This window comes from Pygocentrus nattereri, chromosome 13 (genome assembly GCF_015220715.1).
Source record: "Pygocentrus nattereri isolate fPygNat1 chromosome 13, fPygNat1.pri, whole genome shotgun sequence".
NCBI classification, from domain to species: Eukaryota; Metazoa; Chordata; class Actinopteri; order Characiformes; family Serrasalmidae; genus Pygocentrus; species Pygocentrus nattereri.
Genome location: NC_051223.1, coordinates 11263200 through 11275809, shown reverse-complemented (window position 1 = coordinate 11275809; position 12610 = coordinate 11263200). Strand labels below are relative to the sequence as shown.

The window sequence follows — 12610 nt, the reverse complement described above, 5'->3', positions numbered from 1 at the left end:
GCTTTCAACTATCTCGGCCTGAGAAATATTAGATGTATCGACTGTATTTATGACAATTTCACCTCCCAATATATCATTTCAGTTACTGATTCGGTCACAGAAGGAATGAGGTCACACTGTAGAAAGCCATGAAACTGGAGCTGCCAGCCTGGACTAAAGCTTAGAACCTGGACATCGACCAAATCCTGAAGTTCTTATGTAGCAAAAAAGCCTCTTATGAGTTTGTCCTGTGATTGGGCAGATTAGTATGACTGCAGTCACGTCAGCCCTACTTAGGGACACTTAATTCAGGCATTATTTAAGACGATTTTACAGCTTAACAGAACACATAACAAAGAGTGTCACCTTGACACTGATGAATATCTGCAGCTCCACCAGGGCTTCACAATAATGTTCTAAAAATGAGAAAATGACCAGCTGAAATACAATTCCTCCAGAAGAGGGCAGTACGTCACTTATACTCAGCCCAAAGCTGCATTTCTGCACTGCAGAGTGTATTTGTCAATAGAAATACACTCACACAACAGTGAAGCTGAATTACATTCCAGGAAGGCATTCAGTATAAACACATGACAAACAAAAGGATCAGTGCTAAACCTCTGCAAATAAACAGCCTGCTGTTGCTAAGGTCAACGAGTGGGAACACTTTACTTAAATCCTGCTACATAACATTGGCATAAACCAAAAAACCCTTAGAGTCGTCTATTTACAGTGTATCTGTAATTTTCTGGCCTTGTCCTGCCTGAAACGGATTCAGGCAGGGTGGTATTGGAATGGTTTTGATTGGCGCCTCGTTCTAAATCCAAACTCTAGGAACGTCTGCCAGACTCTACACCCTCAATCACAGCGCTGGTAACACGATCATGGTGTCATGATCTAGAGCCCATTTGTCAAACACAGGGCCCATGGGCCAGATCAGGGCCCTCGACACAATCCTATCCGACCCACAAAAGTTTCAAATGAGCACATAGAAGGCCAACACTGCAAAAAATCGTGTCTTGTCAAGTAAAATGACCTGAAATATAGACGGAAAACCTAAAATTTCTCCTTTTGAGATTGTTTTAAGCTCAATTTAAGATAATTTGCCCTTTTCCCCCTTGTTTTAAGTCATTTTAGCAAAATTAAGTAATATTATCTCTCTGCTTTGGAAGATAATTTACTAGGTAAAGTCATTCCATTGTCATACAGTTGCTTCTAGGCAACAAACATAAGTCTGCAAAATCTCATAACAAAAAAAAAAGATACTTACTTTTCAAAAATAGGTTTAAATGTGCCTACTAAGAGATAAAATGACCAAGCTGTCACGGTTGGCTCCTCCCAGTCCTGTCCATGTGCTCATGTTTTGGTTTTGTAACTCCGCCCCTGATTGTTATCACCTGTCCCTCATTGTTCCGTGTATTTAAGCCCTGTGTTTGCCCCTTCCGTTTGCCAGTCTTTGTATCTTTGTATCATTGTACCTTTGTACCTTTGTACCTTTGTATCGTGTCTTTGTACCTGGTCTTCGTTTGTGTTGATTCTGGTCATGTCTTACCCTCGATCTGTCCGTGTCGGCTCATTGACCCTGGACTGTTCTGACTACGACCCTGGATTTGCCCGTAATAAATCTCGCTTATCTCAGCGTATGCGTCCGCCTCCTCGCTCCCCGTTACAGAAAGACTGGCCTCCACAGGACGCAGCAGGTAAGCGAGACTCCGGCATGTGGTTGTTCCGTTGGGACGAAACTCCGGCTGTTTTAAAGCAGCCCGAGTTCGCCGTGTCCCAACGCCACCAAGCCGGAGATAGCAAATCCCCTGGCGCTGAGGGAACACGAGCGTCTCGTCGGTCCCGCAAGAAAGCGGAGGACCTTCCCGCCTTGTGTCCGGGAGGCGAGAGCTCAGGTAAGCGCCTTGGGTCTGCCCGTTTTGAGCGCCACTGCAGGGAGGAGCGACCTGCAGTGCAAGACGGTGTCAGACGGCAGGAGCATTCAGATGACCCGTTTTTTGGTACTCGGCTCGTTCGCAAGCGTCACTGCGAGCTGCCAATCGCTCGAGTGAGCATTGGGAACGGCCGAGTGGGTCCAGTATCTGTGTGTTCCTCCAGGTTGGAGCAGAGGTCCCCAGCCCGAAGGCTTGATCCCGTGGCCGCACCCCGCGGCACTTCTGATCCCGTGGCCGCACCCCGCGGCACTTCTGATCCCGTGGCCGCACCCCGCGGCACTTCTGATCCCGTGGCCGCACCCCGCGGCACTTCTGATCCCGTGGCCGCGCCTCCGGACCCGCCGCCAGTCGCCGCGCCTCCGGACCCGCCGCCAGTCGCCGCGCCTCCGGACCCGCCGCCAGTCGCCGCGCCTCCGGACCCGCCGCCAGTCGCCGCGCCTCCGGACCCGCCGCCTGCCTCCGTGGACGTCGCAGCAGGCCCCGCGCCTGCCTCCGTGGACGTCGCAGCAGGCCCCGCGCCTGCCTCCGTGGACGTCGCAGCAGGCCCCGCGCCTGCTTCCGTGGACGTCGCAGCAGGCCCCGCGCCTGCTTCCGTGGACGTCGCAGCAGGCCCCGCGCCTGCCTCCGTGGACGTCGCAGCAGGCCCCGCGCCTGCCTCCGTGGACGTTACATCCCCTTTGTTCCCTCCCATCCCGCCCTCGTCAGTGTCTGTTCCCCCTGGGGATCCCGTTTCTGTCCCTGTTCCCTGTGGTCCTTCTGTGCCTCCTGTGTCTGTTTCCGTTCCTTTGTTTCTGCCTTGTTCAGTCCCTGGTTTTGTCCTGTTCCCTACTGTTGTGTCTGTCTCGGTTCCCGTTCCTGTTGTGGTTCCCGTTCCTGTGTCTCCTTTTGTTTCTGTTCCTGTTTCTGTTTCCGTGCCCGTTTCCGTTCCTCTGTCTGTCCTGGTGCCTGTTCCCCTGTCTTTTGCGTGGTCTGTTGTTCGTTCTTGTTTTCCTCGTCCTGTGTCTCCGGTCGTCTCTCGGTCGGCGTCGTTTTTTGGTGTGCCTCCTCGTCCTCCCTCCGTTTTTTGTCCTCGTTCTGTTTCGTCTGTTCCTGTGCCTTGTGTGTCTCCGTCTGTGTCTGTTCCTGCCTCTTGTGGTTCTGTTCCTGCCTCTTGTGGTTCCGTTTCTGCCTCTGTGCCCGTTTCTGCCTCTGCTCTGGCTTCGGTGTCTGTGCCTGTTTAGTTTAGTTTTGTCTTTCTCTGGGTTTCGCTTTTTTGTTGGGTTGTTTTGTTCTGTGTGGCACGCCCGGTGTGCGTGCCTTTGGGGGGGGGTTCTGTCACGGTTGGCTCCTCCCAGTCCTGTCCATGTGCTCATGTTTTGGTTTTGTAACTCCGCCCCTGATTGTTATCACCTGTCCCTCATTGTTCCGTGTATTTAAGCCCTGTGTTTGCCCCTTCCGTTTGCCAGTCTTTGTATCTTTGTATCTTTGTATCATTGTACCTTTGTACCTTTGTATCGTGTCTTTGTACCTGGTCTTCGTTTGTGTTGATTCTGGTCATGTCTTACCCTCGATCTGTCCGTGTCGGCTCATTGACCCTGGACTGTTCTGACTACGACCCTGGATTTGCCCGTAATAAATCTCGCTTATCTCAGCGTATGCGTCCGCCTCCTCGCTCCCCGTTACACAAGCACATGATTTTTATTGACTTACTCAAACTATTCCCTTTATTGTTAACCCTAATGTTGTCTTTAAATATGTATAATGTTACTGTAAAGTGAGGAAAAGTAGTTTGTTGCTCTGAGGCAACATCATGCAATAGAGGGTTAACAAAATCAATAAAACAAGTGAAAATGTCTAGAAATAAACTAGAAAATCATATCAGTGCTCAACCATCTCAAAATGGAAAATATTGGATATGTTAACTAGTTTTAAGATCATTTCACTTGACAGGATATCATTTTTGCAGTATATTGGTTTCTGAGAACTAAACACACATGCTTGTAAGTTTTCAAAAATTTCTATTAAACGTTTCATGCTGGATCACAAATTCCACTCCAGCTCATCCCAAAGGTATTGGATGGAGCTCCATCACTCCACAGAACACAGTTCCACAGTTCCAATGTGGCGCCTCCACATGCCCATTCCTGGTGACACCCACACCAAACTAATTACACCAAATTCTGACACAACCTCAGTGGGATTTTCAGTTAAAGTTAGCAGATTCTCTTTTTGCAGCATACTTTGCCAACATGTCTAATCAGGAGCTCCATATGTTCCCGTGATTCCTGTGATTGCATACTTTGAGGTCGACTCGAGGGGGTCATCTACATGTTCTCAGGCTGCTTCTTTTGTTCATTGAAATGTTTAAGGCACAGTCTCATGTCTACAGGTCCCTATGTTTCCCAGGCCTTGTGTCTCATCTTTGCAAATCTGCAAACAAAATCCTACATTCCCAGGGCTCTTATTGAAGAAAGGGTCACTGCATCCTATGCTCAGTGGCAATCATATGTCAACAGCATCCAGAAACGCCGCCAACTTTTCTGGGCTAAAGCTCATCTGTGGTCTAAAGAGTGTTTCAGACTGTATATGGAAATAATAGACATTGTGTTCTCCTGACCAAAGAGAAAAAAGACTATCCAGACTGTTACCAGTGTAAAGGTCAAAATCCAGTGTTTGTCATGGTGTGGATACCATTAACGCTGAAGTGTATTGAAACTTTTTGGAACAACATATTCTGCCTTCTAGACCACATCTTCTTCTGAGATGTCCCATTGCAATGCCACATTCTGCATAACAGCATAGGTGTGTAAACAGTGAGTGCAGGTGCCAGACTGCTAGCATCACACCATAACAATGCACGTGTGCAAGGTTGTGTCCAGGAAACAACTCTATATTGCCCGTGGCTCCATTTCCTCAAACAAGATTCCTCAGCATGAAAATAAGAGTAATGCCCCACCTGATACACAAACCTGGAATCCGTACTGCAAAAAGTGATGTCTTGTCCCGGAAAATTATCTTAAATATTGTCAGTGAAACTGATATTTCTCCTGTTGAGATTGTTGTGAGCTTAATTTAAGATTATTGAACTTTTTTACTTGTTTTAAGTGATTATCTTAAGTAAATTTCTCTCTGTATATTGGCAGATTATCTTGCTTGTTGTAAGAAATGAGATTGAAACCAGCAAACTTATCAGCCACTATAGTAAGATCATTTTACTTGATAGAATTACTTAAAACAAGTAGACAATGTCTGAAAATAAGGTTGATAATATTATAATCAGCACACAATCATCTCCAAATCATTTCACTTGGCAAGTTGTTATTTTTTGCAGTGCAGAAAAGTTGGGACAGTATGTGATAAAAACAATGACAAGCAGTGATAAAGATATCAGCTTTGATATGTATTTAAACAAAAGCAAAACAAAGACAAAATAGGTAATGTGTTACCATGACAAAGTCATTTTTTTGTAAATATAAACTTCTTCCCTCTCCTTGGATCACCACCTTATCGTGGTGGAGGGGTTTGCGTGCTTGAATGATCTTAGGAGCTATGTTGTCTGGAGCAAAAGCTCCTGGTAGGGTCTCTCATGGCAAACTGGTCCTAGGTGACAGGTCAGACAAAGTGTGATCCATAATAATCCCTATGAAGACACAAAAACAGGACTTGTGTACCCTGCCCGGAACAGGGTTACCGGGGCCCCACCCTGGAGCCAGGCCTGGGGGAGGGGCTCGCCAGCGAGCGTCTGGTGGCCGGGCATTTACTCATGGTGCCCGGCCGGGCCCAGCCCGAAGGAGTTACATGAGTCCCCCCTCCCATTGACCCACCACCAATGGGAGGGGCAGTAGTAGGGGTTCGGTGCGTTGTGGATCGGGCAGTGTCCGAAGGCGTGGGCCTTGGCGTTCTGATCCTCGGTTGCTGAAACTGGCTTTTGGAACTTGGAACGTTACCTCACTGGCGGGGAAGGAGCCTGAGTTGGTGCGCGAGGTTGAGAGATACCGGCTAGATATAGTCGGGCTCACCTCAACACACAGCTTGGGCTCTGGGTCCAATCTCCTTGAGAGGGGCTGGACTTTATTCTTTTCTGGAGTTGCCCATGGTGAGAGGCGACGGGCAGGTGTGGGCTTTCTCATAGCCCCTCGACTCGGTGCCTGTATGTTGGGGTTTTCTCCGGTGGACGAGAGGGTAGCTTCCCTACGCCTTCGGGTTGGGGAACGGGTCCTGACTGTTGTCTGTGCTTATGCACCGAACAGCAGTTCAGAGTACCCAGCCTTCTTAGAGTCCTTGGGAAGGGTGCTTGAAAGTGCTCCTCCTGGAGACTCTATTGTCCTACTGGGGGACTTCAACACTCACGTGGGCAATGACAGTGAGACCTGGAGGGGTGTGATTGGGAGGAATGGCCTCTCTGATCTGAACCCGAGTGGTGTTCAATTTTTGGACTTCTGCGCAAACCACAGTTTGTCCATCACGAACACCATGTTTGAACACAAGGATGTCCATAAGTGCACATGGCACCAGGACACCCTAGGCCGCAGTTCAATGATTGACTTTGTAGTCGTGTCATCGGACTTGCGGCCATGTGTTTTGGACACTCGGGTAAAGAGAGGAGCTGAGCTGTCAACTGATCACCACCTGGTGGTGAGTTGGATCAGGTGGTGGGGGAAGATGCCGGTCAGACCAGGCAAGCCCAAACGCATAGTGAGGGTTTGCTGGGAACGTCTAGCAGAAGAACCTGTCAGATTGATCTTCAACTCACACCTCCGTCAGAACTTTGACCAGATATCGGGGGAGGTGGGGGACATTGACTCAGAATGGGCCATGTTCCGTTCCTCCATTGCTGAAGCGGCTGACTGTAGCTGTGGCCGTAAGGTAGTTGGTGCCTGTTGGGGCGGTAATCCTCGAACCCGGTGGTGGACACCCCAGGTGAGAGATGCCGTCAAGCTGAAGAAGGAGTCCTACCGGGCATGGTTGGCCTGTGGGACACCAGAGGCAGCTGGCAGGTATCGACAGGCCAAGCGATCTGCGGCTTCAGTTGTCGACAAGGCAAAAACCCGTGTATGGGAGGAGTTTGGTGAGGCCTTGGAAACTGACTTTAAGTCGGCTCCGAAAAGATTCTGGCAAACCGTCAGGCGACTCAGAAGGGGAAAGCAGTGTGCCACTAGCACTGTATATAGTGGAGATGGTGTGCTGCTGACTTCGACTGAAGACGTCATTGGGCGGTGGAAGGAATACTTTGAGGACCTTCTCAATCCCACCGACACGTTCTCCAGTGAGGAGGCTGAGTCTGGGGACATGGGAATAGGCTTGTCCATTACTGAGGCCGAAGTCGCTAAGGTAGTTAAGAAGCTCCTTGGTGGCAAGGCTCCAGGGGTGGATGAGATCCGCCCTGAGTTCCTCAAGGCTCTGGATGTTGTGGGGCTGTCTTGGCTGACACGCCTTTTCAACATTGCGTGGACATCGGGGGCGGTGCCACTGGATTGGCAGACTGGGGTGGTGGTGCCTCTTTTTAAAAAAGGGGACCGGAGGGTGTGTTCCAAATACAGGGGAATCACACTCCTCAGCCTCCCTGGCAAGGTCTATGCAGGGGTACTGGAGAAGAGAGGCCGGCTTATAGTCGAACCTCGGATCCAGGAGGAACAGTGCGGGTTCCGCCCTGGTCGTGGAACACTGGACCAACTCTTCACCCTCTCCAGGATTCTGGAGGGTTCATGGGAGTTTGCCCAACCAGTCCACATGTGCTTTGTGGATCTGGAGAAGGCATTCGACTGTGTTCCCCGGGGTATTCTGTGGGAGGTGCTTCGGGAGTACGGGGTACATGGCTCTTTGCTACGAGCCATTCAGGCCCTGTACAAACAAAGCTGGAGTTTGGTTCGCATAGCCGGCAGTAAGTCAGACTCGTTCCCAGTGAGAGTTGGACTCCGTCAGGGCTGCCCTTTGTCACCGATTCTATTCGTAATTTTTATGGATAGAATTTCTAGGCGCAGTCAAGGGATGGAGGGTGTCCGGTTTGGTGACCTCAGGGTCACATCGCTGCTGTTTGCAGATGATGTGGTCCTATTGGGGACATCAGGCCGCGAACTTCAGCTTTCACTGGATTGGTTTGCAGCCGAGTGTGAAGCGGCTGGGATGAGAATCAGTACCTCTAAATCCGAGACCATGGTTCTCAGGCAGAAAAGGGTGGAGAGCCCTCTCTGGGTCGGGGATAGGCTCTTGCCTCAAGTGGAGGAGTTCAAGTATCTCGGGGTCTTGTTCACGAGTGATGGTACAAGGGAGCGGGAGATTGACAGGCGGATTGGTGCTGGGTCAGCAGTGATGCGGGCTCTTTACCGGTCTGTTGTGGTAAAGAAAGAGCTGAGCCATAAGGCAAGGCTCTCGATTTACCGGTCGATCTACGTTCCCACCCTCACCTATGGTCATGAGCTTTGGGTAATGACCGAAAGAATAAGATTGCGAATACAAGCGGCCAAAATGAGTTTCCTCTGCAGGGTGTCTGGACTCTCCCTTAGAGACAGGGTGAGAAGTTCGGACATCTGGGAGGGACTCGGAGTAGAGCCGCTGCTTCTTCACGTCGAGAGGAGTCAGCTGAGGTGGTTCGGGCATCTGGTTAGGATGCCTCCTGGACGCCTCCCTCGGGAGGTGTCACAGGCGAGTCCACCTGGGAGGAGACCCCGGGGAAGACCCAGGACACGCTGGCGCGACTATATCGCCCAGCTGGCCTGGGAGCGCCTCGGAATCCCCCTTGGAGAGCTGGTGGAAGTGGCTGGGGAAAGGGAGGTCTGGGCTTCATTGCTTAGGATGCTGCCCCCGCGACCCAAACCCCGGACAAGCGGAAGATAATGGATGGATGGATGGATGGATGGATGGATGGATGGATGGATGGATGGATGGATGGATGGATGGATGGATGGATAAACTTCTTCTGAAATTGATGCCCACAACACAAAAGATGGTGCATGCCTGCATATAAAAATACACATAAATCGAGTCAACTCAAACTGATAAATCAATGACAAAGAAGCACATAGAGGGAAAAAAACTCTTACAATTTTCTCAGAGAAATCAATGTTATATTGATGAAGGATCACTGATTCTCCTGAACCAGAAGTTCTGGTGATGAAGGGGAAAAGCGTGAGTTCTCCTTCTGCACTGACAGACTGCAGAGAGAGTTCTGTGATCTAGAACAGAGCTGTATAAGAGAACAATGAGATCTCCCACTGTTCTTCTGGAGATATTATGCAGCTGAGACTGTGGTGAGACGAGTCAGACACTAAAGAATTAATCCACAATATTTATGACGATATTGAGAAAATCTGAGTTTTATTTCTCAGGAGCCAAATTTCAGAAACGGCTTCAGTCTCAGTCTGATCTCAAACTGGACTTAGCTGTGTCCAGGAGAAGAACCTGACATCTAGAGGAGATCTCATTTACAGTATTTTTTGCCTCTGGGATTGTATGTGAGTCAGTATAACAGCTCATTCTTGAAACATAATTTTTCATGAGAATATTTGAAACATTTATCATCTGAATTTTATGATGATCAGAGGAACATCTACACCTTCTCATTCTTTATTCTCTTTATTTCAGTGATATTGTGATGCTGACAGCTCTGTTGGCCCAATTAAAGATGGAATGTTGATTATTAATTTAAGAAATTACACAGATTTTCTAAAATCACTGCATAATTAAATGGTTAAGATGTAAACCGAGTCATTCAGAGTTGTTTGGTGTTTCTAGAGAAACTTAGAGTCAGAACTGTTCACAGTGGTGGTGATACGAACCAGACGTCCACATCTAAAAGCTCCTTCGCCGAAAGTTCCTACATGAAATGGTTCTGAATTCACTGCCTGATGACTGAGACACTGTTTTATGATAGTTTAGAGAACTTTAACTCCATTCATGGTGGAGGGAGACATGCAGGGTGCTGTGCTGCAAAATAGTCCCCAAAGAAAACCTATTATTCCAGATTTTCCACTATTTTCCATTATCAACATTCCATATAAACTCAGAAGACTCATGTAGGTTCTCTGGTTGTTCTGGATAGTAAATAAAACGTCTATATTTGTGTTGTAGTGATATAGTCAATGCTGCTGTGATACATGTAGAATGTGGTTTGACATCGTCTTCCTGTAATAATCATGGCCTTCTCTGAAGAAGACGTCGTCTGGACGGCAGCCAAAACGTGCATTATCGTTCAGAATTAACTTTTGTTCCCCTGTCCCAACTTTTTTGGAACATGTTGTTGGCATCAAATTCAAAATGGGCAAATATTTTCCAATAAACACATTGCACTGAACAGTTAAACAGGGCTAATGCTGCTCTCTTTGTAATGAAACATGCAATTATTTAGATGAATGTTATTCTGTCTGCTCAACACAGCGGCTCTATCAGCTCCATCTGAAAGTGTAGGAACATCTCCAGAATCCTGTCTGATACCTTCAAAAATGAGTTTGTGTTCCAGTCTCTTTGTTTTAAATCTGATCTAATGGTCCTTTAACAGGACAGAAGCGAGGGCTGTAGGTATTGATACTCTGTGAAATGCAGGGCCGATCTGATATCTTGTTTATGTGAAGTACATTGTGTGTGAGAGTCTGATTGCAGACGTACGTGGTTAATGTAAAGTACAGCGCTGATCAAAGTCGGTACGTTTAGCTACATCTGGAACCTTCATTACACTCAACTCAACACAGATAATCACTCAAACTGATAAACGCATTTTATAGATATATTTAATAAACACATCTGTTGGCCGTTTTCATACACGGATAAAAATATATATGATAAATGAATTTAGGATATTTTCCATATGGGTGCATGAGAAATGTGTGTGATCAGAGTGGGTTGACCCTCAAGCAGGCCTTCAGAGTGAAGGGGGGGGGCTTCTCCTGTAAAAGTCACAGCCATTTTTTCCCCCCAGAAATTTGACACCAGGCAGTTTGTTCTGCCCCTCTCAGCCTCTGTGCTCTCACTCGTCCACAAGCCTGCGTCCGACTCACGCAGCCCAGGCTCACCCAGCTCGCCCAAACGCCTCGTCACGGCCAGATAGCTGCGCTCAGAGCCTACTGACCGACTGAGGAGCTCTCGAGACAGACAGTCTGCGAGTCTCGCGCCTCCTCGGATACAAAAGTCAGCGCGAGCTCCACATCCGCCTCTTTGTTGTCCCCGTGCCGTGCCTTGGCGAGCCGCGTCGCGCGCTGCAGGGCGTGATTCTCCGCGCGCCGCGGGGATAATGTGAAGGGCGCTGTTTTGAGGAGACGCTTTCTGTTTGTTCTCTGGTCGGAGAGGATGGCGAGTTTTCTGCAGCGCGCGCTGCTCCTGGCTGCTCTGTCTGGATTTCTGTTCTTCTGCGCGCCATCAGGAGCTCACGCGCAGGACGAGGAGGATCAGAGGTCCTGCCAGGGCGCCTTCGACCTGTACTTCGTCCTCGACAAGTGAGTGAGAGATTTTTACAGCTGTTTCTAACCTCTCTCTCTCTCTCTCTCTCTCCCTCTTCTCTCTGTCTCTGTCTCTCTCTCTTCTCTCTCGCTCTCTTCTCTCTCTCTCTCTCTCTTCTCTCTCGCTCTCTTCTCTCTCTCTCTCTCCGTCTCTGTCTCTCTCTCTTCTCTCTCTCTCTCTCTGTCTCTCTCTCTCTTCTCTCTCGCTCTCTTCTCTCTCTCTCTCTCTCTGTCTCTCTCTCTTCTCTCTCTCTCTTCTCTCTGTCTCTCCCTCTCTTCTCTTTCTCTCTCTGTCTCTCTCTCTCTGTTCTCTCTCCCTCTCTTTCTCTCTCCCTCTCTCTCCTCTCTCTCTCTCTCTCTCTTCTCTCTGTCTCTCTTACTCTCTCTCTCTGTCTTTCTCTCTCTCTCCTCTCTGTCTCTCTCTCTTTCTGTCTCTCTGTCGCTCTGTCTCTCTCTGTCTCTCTCTTTCTGTCTCTCTGTCTCTCTCTCTTCTCTCTGTCTCTCTCTTTCTCTCTCTTTTTCTCTCTGTCTTCCTCTCTCTCTCTCTCTCTCTCTCTCTCTAGCTCTCTCTTTGTGTGTCTCTCTCTCTCTGTCTCAGTCTTTGTCTCTCTCTCTATGTCTCTCTCTTTCTGTCTCTGTGTCTCTCTCTGCCTCTGTGTCTGTCTCTCTCTTTGTGTCTCTGTCTCTCTTTCTTTGTCTCTGTGTCTGTCTCTCGCTCTGTCTCTCTGTCTCTCGCAGTCTCTCTCTCTGTCTGTCTCTGTGTTTCTCTCTCTTTGTGTGTGTGTCTCTCTCTCTTTCTTTGTCTCTGTGTCTCTCTCTTTCTGTCTCTCTCTGTGTCTCTGTGTCTCTCTCTCTCTTGGTCTCTGTCTCTGTGTGTCTCTGTCTCTCTGTCTCTCTCTCTGTGTGTCTATGTCTCTCTGTCTCTGTCTCTCTGTCTTTGTCTCTGTGTCTGCCTCTCTCACTGTCTCTCTGTGTCTCTGTCTCTCTCAGTCTCTGTCTCTGTGTTTCTCTCTCTTTGTGTGTGTGTCTCTCTCTCTTTCTTTGTCTCTGTGTCTCTCTCTTTCTGTCTCTCTCTGTGTCTCTGTGTCTCTCTCTCTCTTGGTCTCTGTCTCTGTGTGTCTCTGTCTCTCTGTCTCTCTCTCTGTGTGTCTATGTCTCTCTGTCTCTGTCTCTCTGTCTTTGTCTCTGTGTCTGCCTCTCTCACTGTCTCTCTGTGTCTCTGTCTCTCTCAGTCTCTGTCTCTGTGTTTCTCTCTCTTTGTGTGTGTGTCTCTCTCTCTTTCTTTGT

General features: G+C 48.6%; 1 protein-coding gene across 1 annotated transcript in view; it reads left to right on the top strand.

Annotated features, from left to right (window-relative positions):
* Positions 1–10812: 10812 nt before the first annotated feature.
* Positions 10813–12610, top strand: part of antxr1c (ANTXR cell adhesion molecule 1c) — a 73142-nt gene continuing 71344 nt past the window's right edge. Inside the window, exon 1 of the mRNA XM_017714330.2 lies at positions 10813–11320. Coding sequence (XP_017569819.2) covers positions 11175–11320 — 146 coding nt within the window. The 5' untranslated portion in view covers positions 10813–11174. The remainder of the gene's footprint in view (positions 11321–12610) is intronic.